The following is a 15049-nucleotide window of genomic DNA, read 5'->3' on the forward strand; positions in this document are numbered from 1 at the left end:
GTTAAAATGCTATTAGTAAGGATTAAAACTGAAATTATGACCATGAAAGAACATGAAATGTCATATTAAGAATATCATTTGTTATTGTGTTGAATGAGGAAAATATCACATAGCATTGCACTTTGGTTCATTTGGTTAAGAATTGTAACATTCCCTCGAGAAGTACTGCCTCTGAAGAAAAGCGTCATTAACCATGCCTATAGAGCATGCATTAACTTAAGACTTCAATCATACACATACAACATAATATAACATTCCAAAAATATGAGTATCCCCTGTTGGTATTCAATATCAATGATTCCTTGCCCTGTTGAGATGATAAATTTTAGCATATCACTACAAGAATTACAACCTATTCTAATGCAGAAAATATCAATTATACATGTCCATTTCACTTCACAAATTGTTAAACAAAAAAAATATCACATGTATAATTACTCTTTCCCGAATCTACCTTTGAACTTGAAACCCTGTTTTCTTTATTTTGCTGTCTTTCCTGAAGGCTTTCACATATTCACATGGCACTTGTATCAGCTTTGGATTGCTGAAGGTTTCATCCATCATAACAGTGAGGCAACAGCTGAGGAGTACTTGAAAGAGCTGATAGCCCCGGGCTTTGTTCAAGTAGAAAAGAGAACATCTGGAGGTAGAATTAAAACATACAACATTAATGGTTATACCCGGGATATTCTATTTAGCATCATGGTTGAGAAGGTGCAGTTTATCCATGTTCAACTTAAAATTGAAGATGAGCCGCCACTCAAAAGATTTAAACAGCTCTCTATTCATTTTGATGCCAGCATATTTGTACCTTCAAAGTACTCTGCCCCATATCTCTCTTCACTGTTCTGCCTTGGCTCGAAAAGCAACAATCTGGCCCAGATAATCACGTTTCTGAAAACTTCAAACTCAGGCTATTAGATTTGGGAGCTCTGGTTCTCCAACAATATCCCACTGGAATAGAAACTTCGTTTCTTCTGAGGTACTTAAAGTTGAATATTCCTTCCCTCACCAGAGTTCTTTCAGAATTATGCAACAATCTTCTCAACCTGTACACTCTGGACATGCCAAATGGCTCCACAGACGATACAACAGATGATATTTGGAAGATGCACAAACTGAGGCGTCTGAATTTTAAGCTCATCAAATTGCCTGCACATCCCGGGAAATATTGTAACTCTCTGGAAAATCTCAATTTCATATCAACCTTACACCCCAGTAGTTGTACTCAAGGTGTACTGAGCAGACTGCCTAATCTTCCAAGTCTTCGAATACATGGAAACTTGAGTTCATATCAATCTACGCTGTCCGAAAGCCTCTGTAAACCACTCAATCTTGAATCATTGATGCTGGTGAATAAAAGTGAGAACTCAATGATCTCAGCAATTAAGCTGAGTGAGTATCAGTTTCCTCCACAACTGACGCAACTGAGCATGCCAAATACTGAACTGAAGGATGATCCCGTGCCAACACTGGAGAAACTACAACATCTTATAATCCTCAAGCAGAATCACAATTCTTATATTGGTAGAAAGTTGGCTTCCACTTCCGGTGGTTTCTTAAAGCTCAGGGCTTTGCATCTGAAATCAATGCTGTGGCTAGAAAAGTGGGACAATGGAAACAGGAGCCATGCCAAACCTCGAATGTTTAGTTATCAATCCTTGTGCTTACTTGAGAAAGCTTCCTGAAGATCTATGGCACATTAAGACTTTCAACAAATTGGAATTATGGTGGCCACTGTCGGAGCAAAAGCAAAGACTGAAGGATTTTGAGGATGTGGAGCAATACGACTTTCAGATTTACCCCTCTGGAATTTGATTCATATGAGTTTATTTGGTATTACTTCAAAGCTCTCGGTAAGTTTTTCTTTTTTTTCTATTATTTCATAATCACTCCACCCTTCACTATATTTAACTTTATTGAAAGCACATCACATAAGATAATTAAAATAGCAATATAAAAAGTTGAAAGCACATCACATAAGATAATTAAAATAGCAAATTGTACACAAATAACATCAAAGAGTAATGCGGCAGCTACACCAACTTATCAAATGAAAGCCTCTATGCTCGTGTTAAAGCCCCAACCTATAGTGCTTCAACATACAACCAACCTTACAAACAAAAACATAGAATTAAAAAGAGAAGAAAATCATACTCTTAACTCCAAACACAGCAACATTAAAAAGCCATCCGAACCTTAAAATTCAACTGATCATACCAACACTAACTTTAACATCCCGACATTGACTGATCACTACACAATGCACAAGCATAATAAGTAAATCAAAATAATATTTCCCCAGAAATGTACTAAACTATTCAACAATGAATAGGCAATCTTAGCTATGCCAGACAAAACTCACCTGCTGTGGTTGTTGGTATGCCCCTGGCTGCTGGTACTTTCCATATCCAGGATAAACCCCATAATACATGTTCAGGTCTTGGGGTGGAGGCGCATATCCATATGCCTCATATCCTTGTGCATATCCATACTGAGCTTGATCAGGCTGATCCTAAGTTAATGTATCGATTAGCACTACTAATTTTCAAACATAGGGGAACAACATGCACTAAGGAAACAAGTGATAGAAGGCATGATTATAGATATGAAACCTGTTTGTAAGAAGGACTACCTCCACATGAAAGTCGAATGTATTGCCCTCCTAATTGGGTTCCATTCAACATTGACAAGGCTTGCTCCTCACAAGCTCTTAAAAACATAATATGAAACACCAAAATCAAGATGACAATATTGAAAAAGGGAAATAAATCAAAATTACAAATGGTTCACTATTTACCTGTTAGCAAACTATACAAAACCACAATGTTTTCCTGCCGGAATTTTCACATGAACTAACTCACCATATTGACCAAAAACTGATTTCAAAATGTCATCTGAAACACTAGGATCCAAGCCACCAACAAATATCTGAATTCAAGAAGTTGACAAGTCAGTCTGAGTATAAGCAAAAAAATTAGTATCAACATGAACACAACTAAGCACTGTCGTATTATTTGGATCATTCTCACACTGGTTTCCTCGATTATTCTGATAGGTAGCTGCAAATGACAAATACATGTCAGGAAAATAAAAAGATCAAAGTTCATATGGATTTCTGTCCCACAGGCCTGCACACCTAGGCATAACACTGGTCTGTCACATTGAAAACAATCAAACATGGAAATTTTTAAATGGTATTTAGTCGAGAAAACTCGAGGACAATTACATTCCCACACCAACAACCAAATTGACAACACTGTAATGTTTACAAAACCTGATTGACGTAGCAAAAGTCAATTACAAATAGAAAATAACGTAAGTAAGGAGAATGAAAAAGCATGGGTAAACAATCCAAACAATTTACAAAAGTGAGGGGATTATTACACACTATGCTCTTCAATAATTAGGATTAAGGCTTCCACATACAATTTATATAATGTGTTACACAAGTTGTACATCATAAGGCCCATAAACAAAGTAAACACTTTCAAAAAGAAATAAGATCAAAAGAATGTGGTAGAGGCATATTAAACAACTAGAATTTAGCTGCTTCAACAAGCACAAGGCTTTAAAATAATAAAATCAAATAAAAAACTGAAATAACTTACAGAAACACAAGATTAAGATGAACAGTGATTTAATACTTTAACTGAACCTAAATTTGTAGATATAAAACAAACAACTATATATAAGCTAAGGAAATAAATATGCAGCCTGTGTGGTTCGCTGGGGCTGAAATGTTCTCAGAAGCAACCAAAGTAGCAAAGGAGAATAAAAGAATAAACAGGAAGCACAATTAAACAGGAAATGATACAAAAACTTTCTATGACAGAATATACAGCAACATAAATTAACATGCAAGCAGCACTATCCACGGCTGCTCCGTGAGTCTTCCAGCTAGTTTCATGTCAACTATCAAAGCCCAAAAATAAACTTAGGTTCTTTCAATAACATAAAGCATATTTTACAAATGGACTAAAAATGAAAAGAAAATGTAACAGCAGAGGAAATTGATCCGCAAGAAATAAACAACAGTTTTTCGGTATAAATTAAAAAAACTAAGAAAAAGAAAAATATTGACTTTGGAAAAGGACCATAATTGGTAAGAGGAACTGGAAAAAGTAACTACAAATGTAGCACAAAATGCCATGAGAAATTGAAGAAGCTTATGACGTAAACAAAATAACTTACCTAAAATGAGGCCACGCATTAAAGTGGAATCATTTCATCCGAAATCAGTTCCAGGCCGCCCATAATGGAGCCTCTTGGCGTCCTGCTTTAAGAAAACATGAGTTTTGTATAAGTTTTTGCATGTTTCAATTGAATTAAATGAGCCCAAGTTTACAGAGGCAATTATTGGAAGGAAATCACTTGGTAAATTCAGCACATCTTCAAGGACTTAACTGAAAGAACGTGAATCTAGAACACTGTTCAACAAGTTCACCTTGCAAAAGTTTACACAACCAGCAAACATTGAAGCTACCAATTCATATGTACAAGATGGTAGAGCAAACAGATAAGCAAATCATAGCAAAAGTCAAACAGATTTCTTGCAGCAACTATAGCATATCATCATTGATAATATCAACTGCAACACATACCTTTGGTAGCAGTTGGCCCAATCAGCATGGACCTAGTTGAACAGAGCACTCCATTCATTTCAGTCATGAAACACAGCTGTTCATTTTCATCACCAAACCTCACAAAACCATAGCCCTTAGTAAGTCCAGTGAACCTACCAATGACAACCTTAGCACCCTTCATAGACATGTAGTCAGTGAATCAGCAGCCAAATCCCCAACAAAAATTGATTTTCAGGACTGCTCATGAATTTCCCTGAAAGCCTCCATGAACTCCCCTCTTTGCAACATTAGAACTAATGTCACATCCTTATCTTGGCTTCAATTGCCTGTCCTCACATTTATATTTCTACTTGTGCAAGATTTTCCCTTAGGAAATTAATTATTTTAACCATTTATTTTATTGTATATAAAATCTTAGCCACTACTTTTTTCTTTACACAATTTTTGCCAAAATTGTATTTTAATACATGTTTTACCTTTGTTTTCAACTTTAAGAACCCAAGGCAAACACATCAACCTACTCTCAGAAAAGTCGAAGTAAATTTATCAAAACCATGCATCAAACTTATTTTAATCCAAGTATAAATCTAAGAGAGCGTTTGGTTTGACTAATGTTTTGTTACCTAAGTATAAAAATTATCTTAAAGATAGATTACTAGATATAAATTATTAATATGTTTGATGAAATTTGGTAAAAATGGTAAGGTGTAAATAATTATTGTGTTTGGTTAGAGGCAATAAAAGTAAATTATTTTACTTAAATGCCCTTAGGTATAATTATTTTTAAATATTTTTTTATATTATTTGTTATATCAATTAAAAATAAATTTATTGGTCTAAAAAAATTAATAAATAATACTATAATTATAATAAAATTAATATTACCTTGACAATCTTTTAATACCTAAGATTAATGTGGTAATCAGATTATCACCTAAATTACCTGTCGCATCACCAATAGTAATAGAAGATTACCATTATCTTTTATTATTAATAAACCAAATAAAATCATGTAAATAATAAAAGATAGATTATCAGGATAATCCTTAATGATTGGAACTAAACGACCCTTAAAGGCTATTGTTTATTTTATATAAAAAATATATATCAGATCAAGTTGAATCTATACTTTTGCGTTCAAATATTTGAAAAAATGAAACTGTGAAAATTAAAAAAATTTTCATGCAGTAGACCGATTGGTAAACCTACCATTTAGTGTGAAATCAATAGCTTAGTAAACCTAGGACCCGACCCATCACTTATTTGGTGTAAATTTAGTAGGGCGACCAACTTAGGACCTGCCACTTATTTTAAATAAGTGGAAGGTCGGGTTGCATCCCAAACCCGCCGACTTTGCATCCCCCTTGTCCTTTTTAGTTGAATATTTGTATAATACTAGTAATAGTCTCATACTTCTCTCTGCAACCTTAGAGCTCATATCACATCTTCATCTTTGCTTCCTATGTGTGTCCTCACTTTTGTATTTCTGTGTACTAGTCGTGCAAAATTTTCGCTTTCTACCCTAAGAGCTATACAGTCATGTATTTCTAATTATTTTAACCATTTTTTCATCTTTATCACTATTTTTTCACTATACAATTTTAGAAAAAAATTATTTTAATACACATTTTACCCTTGTCTTCGACTCTAAGAACCTAAGGCAAATACACCTGTCTACTCTTTAAAACTATGCACTAAAAACATTTTAATCCAACCATAGATCTAAACGCTATTTAGATCTATATTTAGAAAAAATCCATCCGATAAAATTGAATCTATATTTTTTTGTTCAAATTGTTGGAAAAAACAAAGCTACAAAAATTTAGAAAATTTTCATAGGGTAGGCTACCACTAATTGTGAAATTGTTAGATCAGTTTGCCTAGGACCCGACCTATCAATTATTTAGTATAAATTTTTGGTAGGGCGGCCAACTTAGCACCTAGCCTACCACTTAAAATGTGGCAGGCCGGGCCAAGTCCCAAATCGACCGACCTACCTAACCTACCCTACGAAAATTTTCCAGATTTCTACAGTTTCATTTTTTTGAGAGATTTGAACACAAAAATATAGATACGATATAAGATAATTGATCAAGAATCAACAAATTAAGAGACCACAAAGCGAAAGATATTTCACTGTTAAAGGATTTTCAAATTTCTAATGAAATAAGAACATTTAGATCTATACTTTCTTAGAACAAAAAAAGTTTTATCCAAGATTTATATTATTTTGCTTTGGTTTTGAAATAGTAATCGAATATTTGCTTCGAATGGCCAAAAGAGTTGCTTAGGGTTCTTAAAGTTCAAACAATAGTAAAACTAGTATTAGATTTTTACAGAGATTTGAACACAAAAATATAGATACGACATAAAACTAATGTAATTTTATTACAATTGATCAAAAATTAACAAATTAAGAAAGAAGAGCACAAAGTGAAAGATATTTTACTTTTAAAGGATTTCAAAATTTCTAATGAAATAAGGGCATTTAAATCTATACTTTATTAGAATAGAAAAAGTTCTCCCAAGATTTCTATTATATTGCTTTGATTTTGAAATAATAATCAAATATTTGTTTGGAATAGCCAAAAGAGTTGCTTAGGTTCTTAAAGTTGAAGACAAGGGTAAAACTAGTATTAACTTAGATTTTTGACTAAAATTGTATAATGAACTTCTTTATCACTATGTTTTCATTATACAATTTTAGCCAAAAATTTATTTTAATACATATTACCCCTGTCTTCGACTCTAAGAGCCTAAGGAAAATACATTTGTCTACTCTTTAAAAAAATTTTATTCCGAGTTTAGATCTAAATGCTACTATTTATTTTACAAAAAGAAAAATCCATCAAATTAAATTGAATATATATTTTTCTTGTTCAAATTGCTGGAAAAAACAAAACTGTAAAAATTTAGAAAATTTACGTGGGGTAGGACAGATGGTAGGTTGGCCAGCCTACCATCTTATTGTGAAATTGTTAGGTCAGTTTACCTAGGACCCGACCTATCACTTATTTGGTATGAACTTTTGGTAGGGCAGTCAACTTAGCACCTGGCCTACCACTTAAAATGTGGCAGGTCGGGCCAGGTCTCAAACCGACCGACCTACCTGACATACCCCACAAAAATTTTACAGCTTTCTACAGTTTCATTTTTTTCCAGAGATTTGAACACAAAAATATAAATACAACATAAACCAAAGCACTTTTTATATTAAATAAAAATACAATTCATCAAGAATCAACAAATTAAAAGAGCACAAAGTGAAAGATATTTCACTGTTAAAGGATTTTCAAATTTCTAATGAAATAAGAGCATTTAGATCTATACTTTCTTAGAATCCAAGACTACTATTAACTTAGATTTTTGGCTAAAATTGTATAATAAAAAAAAATTATGATAAAATTTTATCAATCTTTAAAAAATTGTTCAAACTAATTTTTTCCCTTTCCCTATCTATACTTAGAGCAAATATCACACCTCATCTCGACTTCTTGTCCTCCTACTGCTCATACTTGATGCTCATATCCCCTTATCCTTACACCTGAATTTATATTTAATACTAATAAAGGTTTCATATTTTGTGTCTAGAAAGCCTAAATGAACTTTTCTCTCTACAATCTTAGAGCTAATGTCGCATCCAAATTTTGGCTTCCTATGAGTGTCCTCCTCACACTTGTATTCTACTTACCAATCGAGTAAGATTTTCCCTTGCCCTTACACTTGAATCTATTTTTAATACTAATAAAGGTTTCATATTTTGTGTCTAGAAAGCCTAAATGAACTTTTCTCTCTACAATCTTAGAGCTAATGTCGCATCCAAATTTTGGCTTCCTATGAGTGTCCTCCTCACACTTGTATTCTACTCACCAATCGAGTAGGATTTTCCCTTTTCCATCCTTAGAGCTAATGTAGTCTCCTCATCTTGGTTGTTTACCCTCCTCCTTATATTTGACATTCAAGTAAATTATTATGAAATCTCAGTTCTGGATTCAAGACTTTCTGCCACCTATGTAAGCACTGTACATCTGTCCAGTCCTTGAAACATTCTGCTGGAAAACACAAACTACAATTAAACCATGTGCATATATATAAAAGAATAACAAAGAATCAAGAGCAAAACACACAAACTTCAATATTCATACCAGGAGATAGCAAAACACACAAACTTTCAAATTCACACCATGCGTGTATAGACCATGTGTGTGCCGTACAGACCAGTCCTTGAAACATTCCGCTGAAATACAGACAAACTACAATTAGACCATGTGTTTATATATAAAAGAATAAAAAAGAATCAAGAGCAAAACACACAAACTTCAATATTCATACCAAGAGACAGAAAAACACGCAAACTTTCATTTTCACACCATACGTATATAGACCATGTGTGTACAGTACAAACCGGTCCTTGAAACATTCCGCAGAAAAAAAAACAAACTACAATTAGACCATGTGTTTATATATGAAAGAATATCAAAGAATCAAGAGATAGCAAACACAAAAACTTCCATATACCAAGAGATAGCAAAACACACCATGCGTAAGCACTGTACATTTTTCGAGTCCCTGAAACATTTTGCTGAAAAACACACAAACTACAATTAGACCATGTGTGTATATCAAAGATTCAAGAGATGGCAAAACACAAAAGCTCCCATATTCATACCAAGAGATAGCAAAACACACCATGTGTAAGCACTGCACAATTGTCCAGTCCCTGAAACATTCCGCTGAAAAACACACAAACTGCAATTAGAACATGTGTGTATATAAAAAGAATATCAAAGAATGAAGAGATGGCAAAACACAAAAACTTCCACAGTCATACCAATTTTCTTCCGGTTCTTTCCCTTGAATCATTGAAGAGTCTTCCGCAATATCTCATCCTGAACATAAAATGAAAAACCATCTTGTTAATAAATGATAAAATAAAATAGAATTGAACAGTTTGTGCACGTGTAAATCATCTCAAAAATAAAGCTAATATGAATGGTACAAAATCCTTATGCACTATAAAATATGAACGCCAGTATAGTTTCATGGTCTCTCTCTGATGGAACCAGATTGAATAGTCATTATGTGTTACAAAAAGGTAACATGCCATGAAGCCAATATTTTATATCATCATAAGATCACATAAAATAAAATTTTTGAATCTCAAGGAAGATGGAAGGACATTGAAAACCTAAAGAATGGCAAAAAAAGCTACAGATAGAAAGTACATATTCACCTCTTCCAAAGTCCATAGCCCTTCTGTGCAATGCCCTGTAGGGCCAGTAGTCCTCCTATAAAAGAATTAATATAATGTCAGGCTTACAGTAATAACAACTTACTGATTAGTTTACTTACGAAATTATAATATCAAGATTAAAATCATTCATTTATACACTAAATGTGGAAGAGAGTACAGATTGTAAATGTTGATTAGTAGTCATGTCTTTTCACTAAAGGAGTAAAGCAAGCCCAAAACAAACTTAAAACAGCTTAAAACTTAAACCTGAACTAAAGAATGTTATAAGAGGTTTAAAAAAACAAATACACAATGCAATAATAGTCAAGACTGAAAAAAGAATACTAATACATGACGCTTTTAAAAAATTACCTATGCCAAGATTGAATTCTCTGACCACCATAACAAAAGTTGCATACTCTAAAGGAGTAGATATTATCCTTCATTTTCCATGGTTGCTTGTCAAAAAGATAAAGCTGCATACCCCAATTCGTACTTTGTGATGATTTTCCCCTGTATATTCTCTCCAAATCATTATAAATCAACCCAAAAAATAGTAAAATTTTGGTTGCAAACAAAACTGCAGGCTGACATGAATAAGAAAAGATGTAATCAGAATCAACAAACAATGATTTCCTTATAAAAGTCAGGTTGAATATTAGAACTCCAATGTGAGTAAAGAGAAAAGTACTTCTTGGAGAACATAATCTAAAAAGCTTAACATAAATCAGCAGTAATTTGCAATTCAACACAGAAAGATAGTAATCAAAAACATAAATCACCATCAAAATGAAAGATAAATCATACCAGAACCGCTAATATCACAAATGGCATTCCATATACCTAGGCTTTCTCAAAACCTTGGGCTTAAATTAACCAACCAAAGGATTTATAGCACAAATAATTGCAACAAATATATAAACTAGCTACTCTCATCTAATATTAACCAGCCCTAGTAATTTACTACTCATTAGTCCACAAAAGTTTCAGCTATCAGGATTAATAACTCCTTTGTAGACATAGTTTGGCTCAAATCTAGAACAACCAATACAAGTTTAGCTCAGAACTAAAATGATCAGATCACGTTTGATTAATTGATGAATAGTAATCGTGAAAAAGAATTATTGAAGAAGAAGAATCAATTGAGAAAAACAAAATTACTAGCCATAGAACACCCAACAATACAAGCCCAAACCTTCATGCCTTCAGCCTAAATAATTCAAGTCATTTCTCACAAACCAGCCCCTTTGTCCACTAGTGCAAGATTTTCCTTTTCCTTCATTAGAGTTAATCTCTCTTCATATCATGACTTGGAATCCTCCTTTTCCATATATTTGATGCTCACGTCCTTAAGTTATTATAAAATCTAAACGGGCTATTCTCTGTTTACAACCTTTGAATTAATTCAACGTCCTCATCGTCATACTTTGTATGATACTAGTGATGGTCTCATACTTCGAATCCTGAAAGCCCAAATGAACTCTTCTCTTTGCAACCTTAGACCTCATATCACATCTTCATCTTGGCTTCGTATGTGTCCTCACTTTTTTATTTCTACTTACTAGTTATGCAAGATTTTCGCCTCTATCCTAAGAGCTAATGAAAAACCATCTTGTTAATAAAAGATAAAATAAAATAGAATTGAACAGTTTGTGCACGTGTAAATCATCTCAAAAATAAAGCTAATATGAATGGTACAAAATCCTTATGCACTATAAAATATGAACGCCAGTATAGTTTCATGGTCTCTCTCTGATGGAATCAGATTGAATAGTCATTATGTGTTACAAAAAGGTAACATGCAATGAAGCCAATATTTTATATCATCATAAGATCGCATAAAATAAAATTTTTGAATCTCAAGGAAGATGGAAGGACATTGAAAACCTAAAGAATGGCAAAAAAAGCTATAGATAGTAAGTACATATTCACCTCTTCCAAAGTCGATGGCCCTTTTGTGGAATGCCCTGTAGGGCCAGTAGTCCTCCTATAAAAGAATTAATATAATGTCAGGATTACAGTAATAACAACTTACTGATTAGTTTACTTACAAAATTATAATATCAAGATTAAAATCATTCCTTTATACACTAAATGTGGAAGAGAGTACAGATTGTAAATGTTGATTAGTAGGCATGTCTCTTTTCACTAAAGAGTAAAGCAAGCCCAAAACAAACTTAAAACAGCTTAAAACTTAAACCAGAACTAAAGAATGTTATAAGAGGTTTAAAAAAACAAATACACAATGCAATAATAGTCAAGACTGAAAAAAGAATACTAATACATGACGCTTTTAAAAAATTACCTATGCCAAGATTGCATTCTCTGACCACCATAACAAAAGTTGCATACTCTAAAGGAGTAGATATTATCCTTCATTTTCCATGGTTGCTTGTCAAAAAGATAAAGCTGCATACCCCAATTCCTACTTTGTGATGATTTTCCCCTGTATATTCTCTCCAAATCATTATAAATCAACCCAAAAAATAGTAAAATTTTCGTTACACACAAAACTGCAGGCTGACATGAATAAGAAAAGATGTAATCAGAATCAACAAACAATGATTTCCTTATAAAAGTCAGGCTGACTATTAGAACTCCAATGTGAGTAAAGAGAAAAGTACTTCTTGGAGAACATAATCTAAAAAGCTTAACATAAATCAGCACTAATTTGCAATTCAACATAGAAAGATAGTAATCAATAACATAAATCACCATCAAAATGAAAGATAAATCATACCATAACAACTAATATCACAAATGGCATTCCATATACCTTGGGCGTAAATTAACCAACCAAAGGATTTATAGCACAAATAATTGCAACAAATATATAAACCAGCTACTCTCATCTAATATTAACCAGCCCTAGTAATTTACTACTCATTAGTCCACAAAAGTTTCAGCTATAAGGATTAATAACTCCTTTGTAGACACAGTCAAACAAATTATCAAGTTTAGCTCAGAACTAAAATGATCGATTCAAGTTTGATTAATTGATGAATAGTAATTTTGAAAAAGAATTATTGAAGAAGAAGAATCAATTGAGAAAAACAAAATTACTAGCTATAGAACACCCAACAATACAAGCCCAAACCTTAATGCCTTCAGCCTAAATAATTCAAGCCATTTCTCACAAACCAGCCCCTTTGTCCACTAGTGCAAGATTTTCCTTTTCCTTCATTAGAGCTAATGTGTCTTCATATCTTGACTTGCAATCCTCCTTTTCCATATATTTGATGCTCGCGTCATTAAGTTATTATAAAATCTAAACGGGCTATTCTCTGTTTACAACCTTTGAATTAATTCAACGTCCTCATCCTCAATTTCGCTTTACATCCCCTTTGTCCTTTTAGTTGAATATTTGTATGATACTAGTGATGGTCTCATACTTCGAATCCTGAAAGCCTAAATGAACTCTTCTCTTTGCAACCTTAGACCTCATATCATATCTTCATCTTGGCTTCGTATGTGTCCTCACTTTTTTATTTCTACTTACTAGTTATGCAAGATTTTCGCTTTCTATCCTAAGAGCTAATGCGACCTCCTCATTTTGGCTTTCAATCCCCTTTCTCCTCATACTTGATGCTCGCGTCCTTACATTTTTATAAAACTAAGTGGGTTATTTTATTGTTACAAACTTTGAGTTAATTGAATCACTTCGTCATCATTTTGGCTTTTCGTATCCCTCTTATCCTTATTCGTAAATCATAGTTTGATACTAGTGATGGTCACATACTTCGTGTATTTTTCTTAACTGTCTGTACAATCTTTATCACTATTTTTTCATTATACAATTTTAGCCAAAAATTTATTTTAATACATATTTACCCCTGTCTTCGACTCTAAGAGCCTAAGGAAAATACATTTGTCTACTCTTTAAAAAAATTTTAATCCGAGTTTAGATCTACATGCTACTATTTATTTTACAAAAAGAAAAATCCATCAAATTACATTGAATCTATATTTTTTTTGTTCAAATTACTGGAAAAAACGAAACTGTAAAAATTTAGAAAATTTTCGTGAGGTAGGCCAGATGGTAGGCTGGCCAACCTACCATCTTATTGTGAAATTGTTAGGTCAGTTTACCTAGGACCCGACCTATCACTTATTTCGTATGAACTTTTGGTAGGGCGGTCAACTTAGCACCTGGCCTACCACTTAAAATGTGGCAGGTCGGGCCAAGTCTCAAACCGACCGACCTACCTGACATACCCCACAAAAATTTTACAGGTTTCTATAGTTTCATTTTTTTCCAGAGATTTGAACACAAAAATATAAATACAACATAAACTAAAGTATTTTTTATATTAAATAAAAATACAATTCATCAAGAATCAACAAATTAAAAGAGCACAAAGTGAAAGATATTTCACTGCTAAAGGATTTTCAAATTTCTAATGAAATAAGAGCATTTAGATCTATACTTTCTTAGAATCCAAGACTACTATTAACTTAGATTTTTGGCTAAAATTGTATAATAAAAAAAAATTATGATAAAATTTTATCAATCTTTAAAAAATTGTTTAAACTAATTTTTTCCCTTTCCCTATCTATACTTAGAGCAAATATCGCACCTCATCTCGACTTCTTGTCCTCCTACTGCTCATACTTGATGCTCATATCCCCTTGTCCTTACACTTGAATTTATATTTAATACTAATAAAGGTTTCATATATTGTATCTAGAAAGCCTAAATGAACTTTTCTCTCTACAATCTTAGAGCTAATGTCGCATCCAAATTTTGGCTTCCTATGAGTGTCCTCCTCACACTCACACTCACACTTGTATTCTACTTACCAATCGAGTAAGATTTTCCCTTGCCCTTACACTTGAATCTATTTTTAATACTAATAAAGGTTTCATATTTTGTGTCTAGAAAGCCTAAATGAACTTTTCTCTCTACAATCTTAGAGCTAATGTCGCATCCAAATTTTGGCTTCCTATGAGTGTCCTCCTCACACTTCTATTCTACTCACCAATCGAGTAAGATTTTCCCTTTTCCATCCTTAGAGCTAATGTAGTCTCCTCATCTTGGTTGTTTACCCTCCTCCTTATATTTGACATTCAAGTAAATTATTATGAAATCTCAGTTCTGGATTCAAGACTTTCTGCCACCTATGTAAGCACTGTACATCTGTCCAGTCCTTGAAACATTCTGCTGGAAAACACAAACTACAATTAAACCATGTGTATATATATAAAAGAATAACAAAGGATCAAGAGCAAA

At 33.0% G+C, this 15049-nt stretch overlaps 1 protein-coding gene across 11 annotated transcripts in view; it reads right to left on the bottom strand.

The window, feature by feature from the left end:
- LOC123202167 overlaps positions 1 to 15049 on the bottom strand; it is a 49821-nt gene that overhangs the window by 28772 nt on the left and 6000 nt on the right. For 4 of the 11 annotated variants that reach the window (XM_044617981.1, XM_044617975.1, XM_044617976.1 and 1 more), the window contains exons 1-2: positions 14799 to 14928; positions 12125 to 12265 (exon numbers count right to left, since the gene is read on the bottom strand). The exons of 2 other annotated variants lie outside the window; for them this stretch is intronic. In XM_044617981.1, the coding sequence (XP_044473916.1) occupies positions 12125 to 12155 (31 nt within the window). In that variant the 5' untranslated portion in view covers positions 12156 to 12265; positions 14799 to 14928. Of the gene's footprint in view, positions 1 to 8595; positions 8639 to 8731; positions 8824 to 9104; positions 9169 to 9255; positions 9320 to 9417; positions 9476 to 11751; positions 11807 to 12124; positions 12340 to 12595; positions 14591 to 14798; positions 14938 to 15049 lie in introns of those variants that run through there. 5 more of the 11 variants (XM_044617982.1, XM_044617978.1, XM_044617974.1 and 2 more) reach the window with 4 other exon arrangements.

The sequence above is a fragment of the Mangifera indica genome, chromosome 18 (assembly GCF_011075055.1).
Source record: "Mangifera indica cultivar Alphonso chromosome 18, CATAS_Mindica_2.1, whole genome shotgun sequence".
Taxonomy (NCBI): Eukaryota; Viridiplantae; Streptophyta; class Magnoliopsida; order Sapindales; family Anacardiaceae; genus Mangifera; species Mangifera indica.